Consider the following 20864-nt stretch of genomic DNA (forward strand, 5'->3'; position numbering starts at 1 on the left):
TCACAGTGCTTTTTTTGTAGGGAAAATAGCAGGCAGAGGGTCGGAAACGACTAGCACACATGTGCGGGGGAACCTTTACCTTTACCTTTAGGTAGCTTTTTAAAGGGAATGGTGGGGATATTTTTGGATGTCTTCATAATATGATGAAAAGAAAAGGACAGTTTGATGGTCACTTTGAAGGCACAGATATTCCAAGACAGAAATCCTCATATACTGTATCTTCTGTCAAAGTTAACTACAGGAGAAACATTACCAGACTGAAGACTCAGTGGGTTAGGACGCTGAGCTTGTCGATCAGAAGGTCGGCAGTTTGGCGGGTTGAATCCCGAGTTCCGCATAACAGAGTGAGCGCCTGTTACTTCCCAGCTTCTGCCAACCTAGCAGTTCGAAAGCACGTAAAAATGCAAGTAGAAAAATAGGGACCACTACGGTGGGAAGGTAACAGCGTTCCGTGCGCCTTTGGCGTCTAGTCATGCTGGCCACATGACCACGGAGACGTCCTCGGACAAGTGCTGGCTCTTCGGCTTTGAAACGGAGATGAGCACCGGCCCCTAGAGTTGGAAACGACTAGCACGCATGTGCGGTGGAACCTTTACCTTTACTAGCTCTCTAACACAACCATGTAAGCCCCTACTTACTTTTGACTATCAAGAAAACTCTATGGCCAAGAACCATCTTAGTTAAAGATTAAATACGGACAGTCAACTTTGTTTCCACTTTTTCCAATGGTTTTCATACACTGTTTCACCATGTGAAACTCATTATCACAGAACATACCCCTTAACTTTTTGAGTACCAGGGACTGTAGAGAAAGATTTGTCCATGGACCGGAGGGGGCGTGATTTTATGTGCTGCCTGCATACCGTGGCTGGGGCTTTGCTTGTTTGCATGGCCTGGTTGCTGGCATGCTGTGGACCAGTGCCGGTCCATGGACTGTGGGTTGGGGACCCCTACATTAACATACATTTTGCCATAACCCAATAAAAATTTTTTCTATATTGATTAAATATTATTACAATTTGAAAATTAGGGGAACTCCAAACCCTACCCCCTTTAGGCTTATTGTCACCTCTGCTACCAATCAATAAACCAAAACATATTTCAGTGAAATATGTTGATCAGATTGAAAACATTTTCAACAATAACTATCATCTTTTGATTATAAACATTTTAGGAACACTGTTAATTTTCTAAGAATTTTGAGCAACAATATTAGTAATGTGTCTTTCTACTATTAGAGGTACAAACAGCATCTGACCTACTCAAATGGATGTCCGCTTATATGCCAGCAGTGTTCCTTTGGTCTCTGAACAAAACTCATATTTTTAGCTTTTCTTTTTTTATTTACAAATAATCATCCCTGCAAGACTATCAAGGGCTTGTAGAATTCTTCTAAGACTTACAGGGGTTTTTACCTTGTATTACTCCATCATCCGCATATAGTAGGATGGATATAAATTTCTCTACCAACTTTGGATAACAAAAGTCCCATTTAAGTAACACAGTGTCATTTATGCAAAAGTTAAAAGCAGAGGTAACTTACAATCTTGTTTGATTGCCTTTCAAGTTGACATAGCATTTGATAGATAGCTTTGGGGTGGTTACCCCTGACTTTCAAAGACATCATAAAAGGCTCAGACAGGAAGTAGTAGGTGATAATCCATTATGCTTGCTTTCAGTTTTCCCAGTTTTATTCAAGAGATGGAATCAAAAGGCAATTTTAAAACTTATAAAAGCTGAGTATAAGAAGCCTCTGAAGTGACAGGTGTATTTCTCTATTAAATGTTAATATTGTTATTCGTTGGCCGATGGCAGATCAGTTTCTCTAAATTCTACCTGCTCCTTTGCCAGGTTATCTTGTACTAGCTAATATTTTTGTAGTATGGAGCCAACTGTAATAAGCAAACAAATCTATAAGTTGTCCTAGATTTATGACCACAATTTAGCCAAAATTTATGTTGCTAGGTTAGACAGTTAAGTGAGTTTGCCGCATTTTATGACCTTTCTTGCCACAGTTGTTAAGTGAATCACTGCAGTCAAGTTATTAACACAGTTAATAACTTCCTCATTGACTTTGCTTATTAGATCACATGGCCCTGGGACACTGCAACCATCATAAATATGAGTCCGTTGCCAAGCCACCAAATTTCAACCACATGAACCTGAGGATGTTGCAATGGGCATAAGTGTAAGTCATTTTTTTCAGCGTCACTGTAACTTCAAACAATCACTAAATAAACTGTTGTAAATCGAGAACTACTGTTATAGTTTCCTGAATTATTTTACCTTTTTTTAAAAAATGGGAATTATAACTGCTAATCCCAGGCCCCTACTGTAAATCTTTATCTATTAAGAAATTATCTAGATAAGAAATTATCTAGATCTAGTTAATTTATCAATATTTGCTTTAGTATGTATTTTTCCTACTGTCTCCAAAATCTAGTTAATAATGGTCAGACTGTTTTATATTTCTGAAAAACAAAAGGGTCACCTATTAGAGTAGTGAGATTTTCTTTGAGTTTGACCTTGAATTTATTATTGATAACTTATCATCTTATTATCTCCACCTTGGTGGAGCAGTGGGCTAATGCCTCCTTAAGTAACACCAGCTGCCTGCAATTAGTGCAGGTTCTCATCCCACCAGGCTCAAGGTTGACTCAGGCTTCCATCCTTCCGAGGTAGGTAAAATGAGGACCCAGATTGTTGGGGGCAATAAGCTGACTTTGTAATAATGCCGCTTGGGGTGTGTGTGAAAAAGCCCTAATAAGCATGCATATACATAGAATGAAGGCTACTGCTAAGTTTGTAAGCCGCCCTGAGTCTTCGGAGAAGGGCAGGATATAAATGGAATTTTTTAAAAAAAATCAATCATCAATCCCAGACAATCCTTTCACTTTCCTCACCTAAATCTACTTCAAATAAGAGGAATTTTAGTGAAATCTATCTTCAGTTTCAGAAGGTAACAACAACAACAAAAAAGAGAAAGAAGAGAAAATTTTTCTAATTAGGCAGCTGTTATAACCTGACAGTGCCAATTCCTCCTAAAGTCTTTATGGAAATTGGAAAGGCCAGGTGATCTCTACTCTCAGAGCAAAAATTATGCAGCCAATAATTTCTATGGCAAATAATGGGTTTTAAAATTATTCTTTGGAGAATCCACAGAAATGTTTATGGGCATTATTCAAAAATATATTGTAAGTCAGTAAATTAATTTTCTCATTCACTCTTATTTTCTGATAAGATACAAACAAAAAATTAATGTCAGGCCAATTGATTAGGTCCACAAATGCAGGTCCAATTAAATTTATTTACTGCTACTCATGCCTATGCACAATATTCTCAACTAAGGATTAGCAACTGCTATAAGTTAAATAAGGGCCCGTGGAATTCCGGGGGTGGGGGGAAGTCACTTGTGGCTACATGGAGTTTCTAGGTTGATCTTTTGATTCTGCCTCCAGGTTCTGCCACTCCTTCCTCTACAATATCGGGGAGGGGGAAGAAAATAATGATTATACAATATTCTGAAAAGATATGCAAAAGACCACATTGGTAAGCCACAAGACTATTGGAAGAATGTTCTGTGGACAGATGAGACCAAAATAGAACTTTGGGGGTTGAATGAAAAATGTTATGTTTAGCAAAAGGCAAACACTACATTCCAGCATAAGAACCTTTTCCCATCTGTGAAACATGTTGGAGTTGAATGGCCTAGCAGATTTGCGAAATAAAATTAAAAAGTGATCCCACTTCCTCCTCTTACCTCCTCTCCCTCCAATAATGTCCTGAGTATACAGCAGCAGATGGCTTCTTAGACCAATTTTTGCAAGCTCCCTAATAACCACCCCAACTACAGCCCACACAGTATAGTAGATTGCATCATTCTATTGTACTACGAGTTAATTACAATTTGCTACAAATATTTACAAAGACCAAACATAAATATCAACAAGCACACATTTAACTTTCAAATAGATATGATTACTTGATTCTCTCCCCAACAAGGTAAGAAGGGAAAACATTACAACCTTTAAAAATATATTCTGATGCTCTGAAGGAAAAAGGTGAAAATTAAAGAAAGCAGCAAAAGTCTGGTATTATTCCTGATTACTTGTTATGATAACTGCAGATTTGTCAACTGAGTTCAAAAAGCTAAGGTGACACCTTAAGAGTATTTTACTATAAATAGCAAGGGTTAATTGTCAGGAAATAATATGCCCAGGCTGTATGCAGCTGTAAACTCTCTTCCATGATGATAGAAGTTGCATAATTTTAATTTTTCTATAAACTTCTCTTTTTTCACCAAAAAATCTTCAGTAAACAACTAATATCCTCTTGCTAAACATAATCTGTTTGAACTGCTTTCTGTCATTAGAAATTATCTTTTTTGGATTGAGAGCCCTTTCAAAAATAATTTGTCACCTAGAATTATAGTACTCTTCAGAATAACAAAATACGTGGATTGTTCAACCACTGTAAACTTTTGAAATAAATAACTGAATCTTGGTCTTGGCTAACCCTAACCCTAACCCTATCCAAGCTGAGATTTGGCAAAAGCCAGAGGAGATCTTGGGAAAACTAGGGAGCAGGTAAGAAAGGTATATATCTGAACTCAGAGTATAGAAAGAGAGTAAGTGAGAAAGGAAGAACAAAAGATAGCTTAAAGAAAATTATAGCAATCATGGTAACACTCCAAACTTGTTTCAATTTAATAAGTAACAATGGAAAGGATTTGATCACATTAAATTGTTAATATAATCATGTATTTAGAAGGACAATATGTAAAATTTATACACGGTATTAACCCAGATGAGATTGTATTCAAGAATCTGGTGAACTTGAAGATGAAATCACATGGGCTATAAAAGAACTAGCATACAGTTGCAAGAAAAAGTATGTGAACCCTTTGGGATTATGTGGTTTTTTGAAATACTACACAAACATTAGCTGTTGTCATGTTTTAATTGAAGATAAGATGGAAACATTCACAGTGCAGGGTGAAAAAAGTACATGAACCTTTGGACTTAATAACTGGTTGATCCTCCTTTGGCAGCAATAACCTCAACCAAACGTTTCCTGTAGTTGCAGATCAGACCTGCACAACAATCTGGAGTAATTTTGGACCACTCCTCTGCACAAAACTGTTTCAGTGTAGCAATATTCTTGGGATGTCTGGTGTGAATCGCTCTCTTAAGGTCATGCCACAACTCAATTTTGGTTTTATCTGTCCACAGTATATTTTGCCAGTAGTGCTGTGGAACATCCAGGTGCTCTTTTGCAAACTTCAAACGTGGACAGATGAAACCAAAATTGAGTTGTTTGGGAAAAACACACAACACAATATGTGTGAAGAAAAAATGGCACAGCACACCAACATCAAAACCTCATCCCCACTGTAAAACATGGTGGAGGGAGCATCATGGTTTGGGGCTGCTTTGCTGCCTCAGGGCCTGGATGGATTGTTCTCATTGATGGGAAAATGAATTCCAGAGTTTATCAGGATATTTTGCAGGAAAACGTACGACCATCTGTCCGCCAACTGAAGCTCCGCAGAGGATGGGTGATGCAACAGGACAATGACCCAAAGCATATAAGTAATTCAACAAAACAATGGCTTCAACAGAACAGAATATGCTTTCTAGAGTGGCCCAGTCAGAGTCCTGACCACAACCCGATTGAAACGCTGTGGCATGACCTTAAGAGAGCGATTCACACCAGACATCCCAAGAATATTGCTACACTGAAACAGTTTTGTGCAGAGGAGTGGTCCAAAATTACTCCAGATAGTTGTGCAGGTCTGATCTGCAACTACAGGAAACGTTTGGTTGAGGTTATTGCTGCCAAAGGAGGGTCAACCAGTTATTAAGTCCAAAGGTTCACATACTTTTTCCACCCTGCACTGTGAATGTTTCCATCTTATCTTCAATTAAAACATGACAACAGCTAATGTTTGTGTAGCATTGTTTTAAGCAGACTGTGTTTTTCTATTGTTGTGACTTACATGACGTTTAGAGCGCATTTTATGGCTAATTCATGCAAAACTCCACGTAATCCCAAAGGGTTCACATACTTTTTCTTGCAACTGTACAGGGACTCCTTGACTGTAACAGTGCTGAAGAGTGACCTATGGCCAAAGTAATTATTGTGGCAGCACCCCCAAATTCATGTTATTGCAATCTGGGTGTTTAGCAACCTGTTCTCACTTACAACCAGTTGCCAAACACCCCACAATCACATGATCACCATTTGCAACTTTCCCCAATGGCTTCCCAGAAATAAAATCAATGGGGAAGCTGGCAGGAGAGGTCACAAGTCACTCATGCACACATTGCACCCTTCTTTCCTTTGCTTGTGCTGCACCCTCCTTCCCTGCCTTTCTCTTTAGAATGTCTTCCAGAGACTCTCCAGGGGTGCTTTTAGTAACTTTGGAGCTCTGTTTGGAAGCTGCTGGCTGATTGTGAGGCTTTCTCGTTCCTCCCAGAGCTGCAACGAAGCACAAAGGGAACAGGGTACGAAGGGAGGAGGCGGCCATGGTCCATGTCAGCCAAGGAAGGAAGGAGGGCACAAGGCAAGCCCGCAAAAGGAGAGAGCAGTGCTGTTGAGCTTCCTGGCGTTTGGCATTTCCTCTTTTGCACCCCACTATGAAGACTTTCTATGCATTTGGTATTTCCCTGGATGCAGCACCTTTTACCGAGTTTTGGGGGCTTCCTACATGCTCGGCTTCCTACATGCTTTATCAGGGGTGACTGCTTCACTTGTGGAAGTTTCCTGGGCTTTGGGGGCTTCCTGGGGCATGCTGCTGGGGTGGCTGAGGCTTTCAGGAGCTGGTGCAGCTTCTTTCGCTGCCCTCCCTGCATTTGCACCATACTACAGCACTCCCCTAACTCATTCATGGCCCTCTACTGACCTCCCAGGGCCTCTCCCAACCCCCTGAAGCAGCCCGTGCTCCTTCTCTGGGACTCTTGCCAATTATCAAACCACGATTCTGGTTTAACAATGGCAGCAAAGTGTTGGGATTGTGGTTGCTAAGTGATGTGATCATGTGACATCTCACTTTACAACCACCTCATTTAGCAACTGAAATTCTGGTCTCAATTGCAGTTGCACACTGAAAACTAATTGTGTAGGAAAACTCCAGGGCTGATCAAATCTCCATAAAGCTCTTAAAGGAGTCCAGTGTGAAAAATCATGGCAACCCTTTGCAAATCAATGTAGAAAAAGCAACAGGGACCCAAGACTGGAAAATATCTACTTACACCTAACCCATAAAAATCCAGATTTAAAATAATGTTTTAATTAAAGTAGTCCTAAGACCACTGGCCAGCAAGAAAATGTTAAAAATCCTAAAGGGTTACAGTCCTATATGGCAGGGCTTTTCAACCTTTTCACCCATTGTACCACTTTTAGGATATGGCAACATCCAAGTACCACCAGTCGCCTAGTAAGGTGTCATAAACTTGATGACAAAAAAAAAAGAAGGAAAAAAGTGATGAAGTACCGGTAGTCCTCGACTTACAACAGTTCGCTTAGTGACTGTTTGAAGTTACAATGGCACTGAAAAAAGTGCCCCCCCCCAAGCCACAGCTGAGCAAGACACCTGCCTGCCAGCCAGGCGGCGCTCTTCCTCCTGTCCGAGGTTTTCACTGTTATGAGCATTTCTGTTGAGGATTGGCAGTGTGGGGGGGTATGTTTGGTTTTTATTCCCCCCGTCTGCTGGGTGATTGCAGCAGGTTTTGGTCACTTCACATGACCCTGGGACATTGTGACCATCATAAATCAGTTGCCAAGCATCTGAATCCAAATCACAAGCCCCTGGGGATGCTGCAACATTCCAGCTGATAGGCGCTTCTTCTGGGCTCAGAAGCGCCAGGATCAGTGCTGAGCTCCAGCTGGAGCCTGGCGCTGATCCTGGCACTTCCGCTGAGCCCTGACAGCCGTGCAGCTCCAGCCATCTCTCGCTCAGGCTTGTGCGGTGCTGCCACCGGTTCACCTCATTCCCCTCCCCCGCTACTTTTCTAGGATGGTCGCGTGCCACCTGCCAAGTGCCAATGTACCACAGGTGGTACCCATACCACTGGTTGAAAAGCCCTGCTATATGGAGAGAGAAAAATGGCAATCGTATGAGAAGTATTCAGGACAAACAAGATCATGTAATTTAATATTAGGTGGATGACAGAAACAGCAATATCAAAAAGAACTCATCTTCTATTTTATAGACTACTCCAAAGCTTTTGATTGTGTTGATCATTAGAGACATTAGAAGGATATTGAAGCAATGGATATAACCAAGCATTTATTTATTTATTTATTTAACATATTTATGTATCTATTTTATTACTTTATTACACACACACCCTGCAACTAAGAAGCCACAATGAAACCTACAGCTTACATACTTGCAGGAGATGCCAGGATGCCATTAACTATGTTTAGAGTTTGTGTCACGATATTACAGCCCACTGTTATTTCAATGCTATACAAACTTTAATGTAAAAATGTATGGATCCCAATTATTCTGGCAGCCACGTTTTGAAAAGACACGCTTCCTCGATTATTTTGTGTACATTCCTGAAATATCTCAAAATCTGAAATATGTCAGTTACCAATGGATAGTTTTTAATCCTTAAATAAGAGCATTGGTGCTTCCTATTAATAAACAACTTTAATGCCATCTAACACTAGCATATTAGAGAGGCAGTTTTGTGTAGTGCTTGAGGCACAAAGCGAGAAACCATGAGTTCTCATTCTGCCTTAGCCATGAAGCCAACTGGGTCACCTCAGCCCAGTCACACTCTCTCAGTCTTAGGAAGCAGGCAGTGGCAAACTACTTTTGAAATCTTGACAAGAAAATTACAGGCACTTGTCCAGGCAGTCGCCAGGAGTCATCCCTGACTTGAAAGTATTAAAAAAAAAAGCACACAATCCCAACATATACAACCAGACTGAAACAGGTATCCCTATGCAGGTCATTGACCAATCCAAGATTACCTACTTATTATAAGTATGCCATCCCAGAATACCTTCTCTCCTAATTTTATTATATTCTAGTTTCAGTTCATTTGTACATTAGTAGCACTCTCAGCAAAAAGTCCCAGAATAACTTAAGAACTAAAATAAATTCTAATACTAGCTATCAAATTTAGGATAAATAGTAGCATCAAAGAAAATGAAAACATACCTTGATCTATAATTAAGGAAATTAATTACAAAATTAATTAAGGAGAACACTAAGATTTCAATACATTAATTCTATAGTTGCTAGATGCTCAAGCAAGAGATTATCTGAATAATTGAAAAGGCTGGGCACTTGCCCTTTTAACATTATTTGCAAAACTTACATAATTATTCAAGGGCATAGCATAAAGCATAACATTTTTTATCGCACATTTAGTATATTCTTATATGTGGCAGACAGAGTAGAATAGAAATACCACAGTAAAAAGGACAGAAGACTAAACAGGTGGAGAGGGTGAAGGAAAATAGGTAAATTTCAGTATTAATTTTCTGCAATACAGGCAGTTCTTGATTTACAACTGCAATTGAGCCCAAAATTTCTGTTGTTAAGTGAGACAATTGTTAAGTGAATTTTATCCCATTTTATGACCTTTCTTGCCTCAGTTGTTAAGTGAATCACTGCAGTTGTTAAATTAATGGCAGGGTTGTTAAATGAATTTGGCTTCCCATTGACTCTGCATGTCAGGGGTTTTTAAAGGGTGATCACATGACATTGGGACACTGCAACTGTCATAAATATGAGACAGTTACCAAGCATCTAACTTTTGATCATGTGATGTTGCAACGGTCTTAACTGGGAAAAACAGTCATAAGTCACTTTTTTCACTGCTATTCTAATTTTGAATGGTCACTAAATAAACTGTTATAAATCAAGGACTACCTGTACATCATAGCTAAATAACAATTGTAGGTGAGGCTGTGGATTCAAGAAGATTGTTGCAGAAACTTACATTTGTTATCCTGCCTTAAACATACAGAATGAAAGATTTTTCCAATTTATTTATTTATACACACAAACATCACACAAGTTGTAGTTCAGGCACTTATTGCTGGCTTTGTTATTTTTTTTAAAAAAAAGTTTAGTGTATCATTATTCAAATTGCATCATGAACATTCTTTCTGCTATACATTTTAATCTATTCTGCAAGATGGACATATTTTAATATTCAAATAACAATGATCCTTTAAAATGCATCACTTACCAGTAACTACTATGCTGCTCATATTAGAGTTCGGGCTATTGAGTACACTGCCTGAAAGAAGTTCGTCAGATCCTCTCTAAGAAAGAAAGAAACAATAAGCATTTTGCCATCTAAAAAATACAAAATTGGTATTAACAATGTCAAAATGGCATCAAGTGAAAATCTAGAGGCAGGAAACTTATTTAAAGGGTTATCATTTTTTTTCACTAAGCTTTCAGGTGTCCTTTCAAAAGATATTATTTACATCTATTTTTTTATTCAGTTATGATAGTCTCTTCAGGTGAGACTAAAACAAAAGTTACTTGTCCAAAGCCCCATGAAAATAGCAGATAAGAGATTAAATTATAAAAATCCAATTAGAAAAATGAGAAGCAACTAAATTATCAGGTGGTATTTCCAAAAGCAATGAGAGCCTTGAAGCTGTAGATATATAGTTTTTTTAAAAAAAATAAGTTTGTAAACGCTTTTGAATTTTCAGTATTTTTCAATATTTCTGAATAAATATGTCCTAAAAGGTAATCTGTTCTTCACACTTGTCCTAAAATTAGACAGAGAACCAAATTAAACAAATGAGTCAAAAGCAAATGAGGGAAAAACATACTTATTCACTGATTTATTGAGGAAAATGATGAAAATGACTTTCTTCTGCTTTAATCATTCTTTGCTTGTATGACATGTGTTTTCGGTTGTTGTCTTGTTGAATGACCCAGTTTCTCTTGAGCTTCAGTTCAGACAGATGCCCTGAGACTTTCCTGCAGAATTTGCTGATGCAATTCAGAATTCATAGTTCTACCAATGAGGGCAAGCTGTCCAGGTCCAAAAGCAGCAGAGAAGGCCCCCAAGCATGATAATGCCACCATGTTTCACAGATGGGATAAGGTCCTTATGCTGGAATGCAGTGCTTGCCTTTCGCCAAACTGAAAAATTCAAGCCCAAGAATTCTATTTTGGTCTCATCTGTCCACAGAACATTCTTCCAATCGCTTTTGGGCTTATCCAAGTAAGTCTTTCATAAACTGTAGATGGGCAGCAATGCTCCATTTGGATACTGGTGGAGCCCAAACTCTTTTGGAGTTTTGTAACCTTTTGTAAACTTTTCTAAACTGGTGAGCATTAATAACCGTTTTTTTTTTGTAGTTCACAGATATCTCCTCTATTTGAGTCATGCCACACTTCCAAATACCTGTGTTGTGAACATCAGACTGAGGTATGGTGGTGGAGTGGTTAGAATGCAGCATTGCAGACAAACTCTGCCCACAGCCAGGAGCTTAATCATAAGCGTTTTAAAATTGACCCAGCCTTCCATCCTTCCAAAGTTGGTAAAATAAGGACCCAGATAGTTGGGGGCAACATGCTGACAATGGTAAAATGCTCAGTAAGTACTGTAAATCACTATGGAACGGTATATAAGTCTAAACGCTGTTGCTGTTGATAGTGAACACCTACAATTCTGTTCAAGACAAGATCTCCCATACTCATACCCATTGATCGAAACTTATGACTCTTAATTTCTCCTTCAAAAGAAGTTTAAGTAATTCTAGAGTTTCACAGGTCTTTGCTTCACACAAATATGTAGTTTTGGATCATTTTCCTCAATAAGTAAATAAACAGGTATCATGTTTTTGATTCAATTTTTTAACTGGGTTCTCTTTATCTAGTTTTAGAGCTTCTATGGAAAACTGCTCACATTTTAGATCATACTTATGCAAAAATATTGAAGGGTTCACAAACTTTTAAGCACTACCGTATCTTCATCCTCCTTTGATTTTGGCATAGGAAAATGAGGGAAATTTTGAAAACCACCATTTTGCAGAGATTGTGAAAGAGTCCAGAACTGAGGACAGATTTAACCCATAGATCTGAGATTCCATATTTCTAATTTAAAACTGCAAAAAACAAGAAAAGAGTCTATTAGTTAAAGAATTAGGAGCTGTGAGACAGGGACGCGGTGGCTCAGTATGTTAGGACGCTGAGCTTGTCGATCAGAAGGTCGGCAGTTTAGTGGGTCAAATCCCGAGTGCTGCGTAACAGTGAGCGCCTGTTACTCATCCCAGCTTCTGCCAACCTAGCAGTTTGAAAGCACGTAAAAATGCAAGTAGAAAAATAGGGACCACTGTGGTGGGAAGGTAACAGCGTTCTGTGCGCCTTTGGCATCTAGTCATGCCGGCCACATGACCACGGAGACGTCCTCGGACAAGCGCTGGCTCTTCGGCTTTGAAACGGAGATGAGCACCGGCCCCTAGAGTTGGAAACGACTAGCACACATGTGTGGGGAAACCTTTACCTTTACCTTTTACTAGGAGCTGTGAATTCAAGTCCTGCCTTAGGCCATGAAAGCCAGCTGGATAACTATGGGCCAGTCACTGCTTCTCAGCCCAACCCACCTCACAGTGCTTTTTTTGTAGGGAAAATAGCAGGCAGGTTGGACATGTTCGCTGCCTTGAGTTATTTGTAAAAATAATAAAGGCAGTACAGATAAATAAATAAGTCTCTAAAAGCAAACTAAGACCAAATGAAGGACTGGTTATACAAACTGATTAGGAAGTTAGAACAGCATCCCTTCCAGAAATGACTACGGCATTTTAGTGTTTTGGTCTTTGAGCTAAAGTAAAAAAGGAAGACCTCACATTGGGATATAAAATCATACATTGTACAAAAATATGAATAAAGAGAGCTTTCTTTCTCTCTTCAAGAAGCAACCCACTAAAACAAAATATAGGAGGAAACAGATAAGAGAAGTATTTCTTTACCAACTGCATCATTAAACTTCAAAAGTTGATGCCATAAAACGTGGTGATAACTATCAAGACACTGGGGGATTTTTATTATTAGTATTATTTAAATTTATATGCTGCCTGACTCTCAGTAATTCTGGAAGATTTTTGAACTGTTTGCAACATTAAAAATAAAACATTGAAAACATCAGGAAAAAGTATTATTAATAGTTAAATTAATACCTGTATAATGCTTCATGAATCATAGCTAGCTGGAAAATCACATGGTTATCACTCTCTTGTTCATCATTGTGAACTTCCAAAAGCATCTGTTGGCCAATATGTAACCCAAAGTACTGAAATAAAAGGGCTCTTGCTTTACAGGTAGTCCTCAACCTATAACTATGGCCTTAGAAAAAGTGACTTACAACCCATCCTTCAATTGTGATCATCACACCAATCCCATCTGATTGTAATTTGGGCACTTGGCAACTGGCTCGTATCTGTGATGGTTGCAGCATCTTATGTGACATACTCAGCCGACTTTTGACAAGGATCCAGTCACATGAGACTTGCTTAATAATGACAGATGACCACTCTTAGTGATCAAAATTCCACTCCATTTCTGACCATAAGTTGAGGACTACCTGTATAGTCTTACTTGATAATGCTGGGATTATGTAAGTATTCATTCCCTCTTAACTGCCATATTCTGCACTACTTGTATTTCCAGCTACTTTATTGCATTATTTTTAACATATTGATAAAAATAATACTTTAGCTGAACACAGGCACAGCAACCTATTGGTTCCATTTGCACTTTGTGCAATAAAGACCTATCTAAAAGCATCCTTCCCCACAAGCTATGGCTATTTAATTTAACAGGAGACACCAGGTTGTTGAAAAAGAGATTCATACATTTTCCCCAACTTGATATGCCACTACTAGACAATAGCAAAATTGTTTTATCATGGCTGAATTACTTTTGTTAAATATATACACTCTTTTTCAGGGTAATTAATTATGTAAAGCATAGAATAAGAATTATAAATAGTAATAGCCTGTCTTCAAACCCTGGTTTGTAAAAGGAGGGACAAAGCGGGAAGCTAATTTCATATGTAATATTTACTTTTTCAATCTTTGCTAAATTCACAAGAAAACTGAAAAGTAATGATCCTTTCAGTTGAGCTCAACTTCTGTATGAACAAATTTATTTATTTATTTATTTATTTATTTATTTATTTATTTATTTATTTATTATTTAGTTTTCTATACCGCCCTATTCCCGAAGGACTCAGGGCGGTTTACAGGGCAGCATATAAAAGACAATATAAAAAGATAATATAAAATTAAAATGAATTAAATTAATTAAAGCCCAACAATTAAAACAATATTAAAAGCTAAAACCCCTTCAGTCCAGGCCTGATAGATCGAAAAGCCAGGTTTTCAGGTCCCGGCGAAATGAACGCAGATCGGGGGTGGTCCAGAGTTCCACAGGTAAATCATTCCAAAGGGCAGGCGCGCCCACAGAAAATGCCCTCCCTATGGGGATCACCCTCCGGCATTCCCTAACCGGAACTGTGACTATTTGCACAATTATCTTCATTATAGCATGGAAATAGTTCAATGTTGTTTTTTTCCATGAAGTTTTTTGAAATCCCAATGAGGTCTTCAACCCAATTCCCTCATGGTTTCCCATCTAAATCCAACTCTGCTGAACTTCCATATCTGGACAGGATCAAAGATGTAACTGTTTCCATATGCAAGAGTCAACTTATCAGGCTCCACAGATGAGCATATTTCCTCATGTGAATGCAACAATTGGTTTGAAAGATAAAGTAATGATTTAATAAATCCTGAAAGTTTAATTAAAATTTACCCACAATTTAAGATAAGAATATTTGAAACCATCACTTACCTTCACAGAAAACTGACAGTTTTTGCTAGCCTCAATTCCATGAACATACTGAATTACCATTATATTTTAAAATAGTTTCCATCTATGTAAAGAAGGTTATATTGACAGTTAACACTGCCTTTTAAAATGTGTTTTAAGGACAGTGTAAAAACCTTTGTAGTATAACTTTCCAAGATTTTTGGAAACCATTTAAATAATCTTCTTGCAATATATTTGAGTCATTCATTCTCTTTTAGCATATTTCTGCACTGTAGACTTTTTCCTTGTGACTCTTTCTAATGCCTCAAAAATGTTAAAATTAAGCAGATTATGTTTTCAAGTTCTCAACTAATTTGTATATAAAGTAAACGTGAGATCAATATGAAAGTTAAATACTGATTTTAAAAGGTGTTTGGCTTCACCTATTGTAATGATTATAAGTATACATAGAATCTCTGTATATTTGTACAGTACTTAACACTGCAGAATATGATGTAAAACATATAATCAACTACCGTTCATACAGCAATTCCTATGCTGATAAATAAGGAAAACTTGGCATGAACTTCTAAGACAGAACTTTGATGATGGAAAAAGAGGGGCAAGAGATTGCTGGCAAAAATTCTAGGCCAAATGTGACAATCGCAAGCCTGCAACCAACACCAATCCAAACATTCCCTATAACCTGACTTTGTCACATCAGATATATAGTCAGCTCCAGGAGTTTGGCTTATTCCAAAAAGGGCCAAAAGAAGGATGAGAGATCATTTATTCTAGATCAGGAGTCCCCAACCCTTGGTCCATGGGGCGGCACCGGTCTGCGGCATGCCAGAAACTGGGCTGCGCAAACAAGCGAAGCCTCATCCGTGGGATGCAGGCAGCACACAAAACCACATCCCCTCTGGTCTACAGAAAAACCTCTCTCCACAGAACCGGTCCCTGGTGCCCCAAAGGTTGGATGCTGCTGTTCTAGATGATTAGATCTACCATGCACTCATCAATCTTGGGGATGAGACCAGGGTATCAACAGAGTCAAAATAGCAAGTTTGATCAGGTGATTGAAACACTGTCTCTGTGCTTCAATACATCACATATATTGTACATAAAAAGGACTGAGACTTCCACCACTTTGTTGTATCCATTATTTTGACACTGATTCCTTTTTACAAACTCCCGTTTTGATCCTTAAAGAACTACTGCCACAATTCTCTGAAAACATCATAGATTACTGTAGAATATTTTACACATTTTTCTAAGCCATTTAGGGCATAGAAAACTCTTCCAATGGTTCTGTTTAATCATAAAGATGATTAAACTAAACAATTTTCCTCGAAGCCACCCAAAACAGATACATGGGCCCAAAAACCTTGTTCTGCCCAATTTTACTTTGATTGCTCATTTAACAGCCTAGAATTATTCAACTGCCTTCCTTGTTAGCTTCAAAAGAGCCAAAATGTTTTGCTTTCTTCTAGTATTATTTTTATTTTTTTATTTATTTTATTTTAATCCCATTTATATCCCGCCCTTCTCCGAAGACTCAGGGCGGCTTACAATTTAAGCACAAACCAATGTGCTTAGCAATAGCCTTCATTCTATGTATATGCCTGCTTATTAGGGCTTTTGCCCCCCCCCCCAAGCGGCATTATTACAAAGTCAGCTTAATTGCCCCCAACAATCTGGGTCCTCATTTTACCTACCTCGGAAGGATGGAAGGCTGAGTCAACCTTGAGCCTGGTGGGATGCGAACCTGCACTAATTGCAGGCAGCTGGTGTTACTTAAGGAGGCATTAGCCCACTGTGCCACCAATTAGTTATTAATTATTATTAATTATTAGTTCCCATACATATTAAATGATTTACAGTTAACAGTTGCTGTTAATTACATACAGTAATTATTATTTTGTTTAAGGAGTAAAGTGGCTATCTTTCATTACAACTCTTGTGATTAACAGTGATGTTGTTGACAAAATAAACTATTCACAACTGTCTGAACATGGCAAAATGGATAATTCTTTCCATTTGGAGTATTTAAAAGTATCCAATAAGCTCTACAGCATTATTTACATATATAGATTTATGGGGTATTAGGTGCTGAGTTTGGTTGTTTTACTGTAGAAGTTTCATTACTACAACTCTAGTGTACTGATGATATTCCCCACAGCTACAAATATTCTCTTCTACATAGATTTCCCAATGAATGTTTCTATTTCCAGTACAAGAATTCTGAATACGGTAGAATAATCCCCCAGAAATTCAAAATTTTCATTTCAAAAATCTAGCACCACATCTAAAACTTTAGTCTGTAACCAATATTAGCATAATGTGATGCTTTCTTTTTTCCCCAGTAACTCACAATGTAATATGATTTACTTTTATAGGTAAATCACACCAATATGATTTGTTTCAGAAAACAATTAAGTTTTCTGGCTCAGAATTATATGCAAATCAAACTTTTATTTAAATTAGGGTTATGTTATATGTAGACCAGAATTACATTTTTTCTAAGATAACAACCATTTCTCAGCAAAGTAAGCCTAAACGGGAGGTCAGAAATGGATATACATATAAGGTAAATGAAAAGGAAAGCAATATGTGCAGGCCACTTTTTTCACAAATTTAGTAGCCCTAAATTTAGTAGCCCTAAATTTCACTTACTGCAGCCTAAGCTAATTTTAGAGACACATTGTTTAAGGATGGTATTTTTTTAAAAAAAATAATATCAAAATTGGCCCAATTTTTTTTTAAAAAATCTCTTTTTATGACCTTGTAACCCCTTAATTTGAGGTAAGATTACAGAAGTTACCATCTGCACTCTAATTATACTTTATTCATCAAGAATGCCCCTACTTACACATGTATGTGCATATATGTTATAAAGTCAAAATGTGGCTTACTTATTTGTGATTTTGTGTGCTATATGAACCCAATCCAAAAATTTATGTCTCATTACAAGGTATTTCAACAATTACTAATTCTTTCCTTTGGTATGTTGTTATGTTATACTCCATTTATTTAGATAGAAAAAAAATCCTAATATTAATATAGCAATAGTACTTAGACTTACATACCACTTCATAGTGCTTTACAGCCCTCTCTAAGCGGTTTACAATGTTAGTATACTGCCCCCAACAATCTGCGTCCTCATTTTACTGACTTTGGAAAGATGGAAAATTGAGTCAACCTTGAGTGGCTCAGAATTGAACTCCTGGAGTGAGCAGTGAGTTAGCCTGCAGTACTACCGTACATTCTAACCACTGCACCACCACTATAATGTTATAGTATTATTAACAAAAATCTTTACAATTTGGTTCTACTGTATTTCAAACCCTAATTTCAGGAACGAGCCTCTTCAAAAATGGGGAATATTTATGCTTGTAATACAGTTTCTGGGATCTGATCCTAACCTACTCATAGTGAAATTTTGAAAGAAAAATCTACCAACAGTTTGCAGAGGATACGGAATCCAAAGTTAAATTAACCAATCAAGACAAAGGAAAAGGGGAAAAAAACCAAAGTTTAGTTCATAAAAATAGTATGCCAAGCTGTTTAGTGAATAAAATGTTTTGGGCATGTGGCCACACATTCTCATACATAAATCATAATTTACAAAGCATATTGATTAGATTTACACTCCACATCAAAACCAACAAAGCTAAATCATGGTTTAATGCAATGTGTAAACCAATAGATATCTAAACTGTAAGTATTAAAGGCAGAGGGCAAGAAAAATTGTGCTGGCAAAGAAGTATACATATTTACAGCGCAATTCCATTACTTGAGGTATAAAATTTGCAAAGGTTATATCTAGAAAAGACCTTTAAGAATAATAAAAACAGAAGGCCTTGAGAATGCAGCTAAAATAGCTTGAAATGAAATAAGATTCTTTTTTCCCCAGTACTATTGTAAAAACCCTAAATTAGAAGTGTGAAAATCCCCTATCAATTATCTCCTTCTCTGCAAGCTATTCAATAATATTTTAATTCATTCTATAGCTGGTTGCAATTATATTTAGATACTGGTAATTATGGTAAATAATTTGGGGGTTTTCTACTAACTTCTAGGTTGCTTGAAGATTCTAGATAAAAGAATGACAAGCAGTCACCAAGATAATACTAAACAAATTTAGAAATAAATATTTTTAGACCAATGTTTTCATTATTCAACATTATAATTTAAATTGATTACATACCTTCACACCAACTGCAACATCAGTAACAATGCTGGAAAAAAAAATCAGATTTTAGAAGAGGAATTTTTTTTTTTTTCAAAGCAAACATTTTTCATAAAATCAAATATTCAATTTGCTGTTTAACTTCCTGTTTACTTAAAAACTAGGAAAAATTGAGAATAGAAATAAATTAGCATTTTCACATTGCTATACAGTATTTATATTATCATGACATATTTATTAAATTTATATGCCAGCCATGTTGCTATTCAAAGTGGCACTATCATATTAAAGGTAAATGATTGTGTTGAATAAGAAATAAATTTCTACTTCCCTGCTTTTTTCCCAGAATTTTCTGCAGAGTTGCTCCAAATCTATTATGGTGCCCCCCTCCCCCATTGCAAATTAGACAAATGGTTAGCTACATAGAGAAGGAGTCTGCTTACAATGGAAATTGCTATGACAAAACTTGAGGGGCTGTCTTTTCCCAAGAAAATCTGTCAGTCCCACATGCTCACATGGGGAGGGCATGCTCTAGGTTCCTTCTTTTAAATATGAGTATCTACAGCACGGGTGTCAAACTCGCCATGTCACGTGATGTGTCGTGACGTATTGTGACTTTTTTTCCCACTTCCAGAGCTGTGGTGGGCACAGCCTCCGCATGATGCAACTGGCCTTTTCTGTAACTGCTCCTGTTCTCTAGAACAATCTTCCAGTTGACATATGACTGCTTGCATTTAAGATCTGGCTTTTCTTCCAGGCATTAGGGACTAGTTGAATTGATCCCATTTTTTCCCTGCATTTTATATTTATGCATTTTAATGTTATGTCGGTTTGTGGGGGTTTTGTTGTTGTATGCTGCTGTCAGCCCTAAGAAGTGGTCCAGCTAAGAAATCGAAACGATGAGTTTTGGTATTACTTTTATTCTCAGGTTACAATAACAGAATATTGCAAGTCTGAAAGCATTTTCCCAATCCTTTGCCTTTATTTTTCCAGAGGAATAGGGAGGAAGTTCCCTTCTGAGATATTTTCTCCATCCCATCACTGTTTTATACCGATTTCACTGATCAAACCATTATCTAGGCTGTGGCTCTTCCTTCTCATTCCCAATGTTCTTCCCCACAGTCCAATACATCTGCCCAGAATCATATTTTTTGAGTTGGGTGTCCTTATAACCCTAGTTAATTAAAGTGCAATCTAGTTCTAATTAGTTTTACACTTATTATATTAAAATTCTAGCTTAAAGTGTTTTGTTTCATGGCACAGTAAATAGCATCAGAATAAAGAACAGCCTACATGCCACAAACACGTATAAACTAGAATTATGACAAGCAAAGAAGTTGACATTAATATATTTTAAACACTGTAATTATACTGTAAAACCTAACATCTTGGGTTCCCTTAAATTCAGTTTATATGAAATTAAATACAATCAACCAGCTCCTTTAAAAAAATTGGAGTGGGGGGTAGAGATTTGAGAACACTATTATTTATATAATACATTTCCAGTCAAAAATTAAACTGAGGTTCATCAAATGGCATATATTTAAGGGAGATATATATGATCCCAAGACTGGGTTTTGATAGCTTCCTTACAGTATAGCTATCACAGAATCAGTTTTTGTATCTCATTTTATGAAAATCACCACAATCATGCTTGGATGCCTCTCAAAACCCCATAGTGATTATAAAATTACACTAAATTATCTTAGAAAACACATTTGAGTAATGAAGTCATTGTTATCAAACTGATTATCAGCAGCATGTCAAGCAATAATCATAATACCAAGTTATAAAGGCAACCTGCTAAATTTATTTACCAGCATGTACTAGAGATCTAACAAACTAAGACCATGATCAAGGAAATTAAGT

At 37.3% G+C, this 20864-nt stretch overlaps 1 protein-coding gene across 9 annotated transcripts in view; it reads right to left on the reverse strand.

The window, feature by feature from the left end:
* The window catches only part of PTBP2 (polypyrimidine tract binding protein 2), a gene marked incomplete at its 5' end in the record, with an annotated part of 116530 nt that overhangs the window by 89565 nt on the left and 6101 nt on the right, over positions 1-20864 (reverse strand). For all 9 annotated transcript variants that reach the window (XR_014492098.1, XR_014492099.1, XR_014492100.1 and 6 more), the window contains 2 exons: positions 10215-10290; positions 19014-19044. Coding sequence is in view for 6 of the 9 variants with exons in the window: in XM_083359418.1 (XP_083215544.1) it covers positions 10215-10290; positions 19014-19044 (107 nt within the window). The remainder of the gene's footprint in view (positions 1-10214; positions 10291-19013; positions 19045-20864) is intronic.

Source organism: Vipera ursinii (assembly GCF_947247035.1).
Source record: "Vipera ursinii genome assembly, chromosome: 3".
In the NCBI taxonomy this organism is placed as follows: Eukaryota; Metazoa; Chordata; class Lepidosauria; order Squamata; family Viperidae; genus Vipera; species Vipera ursinii.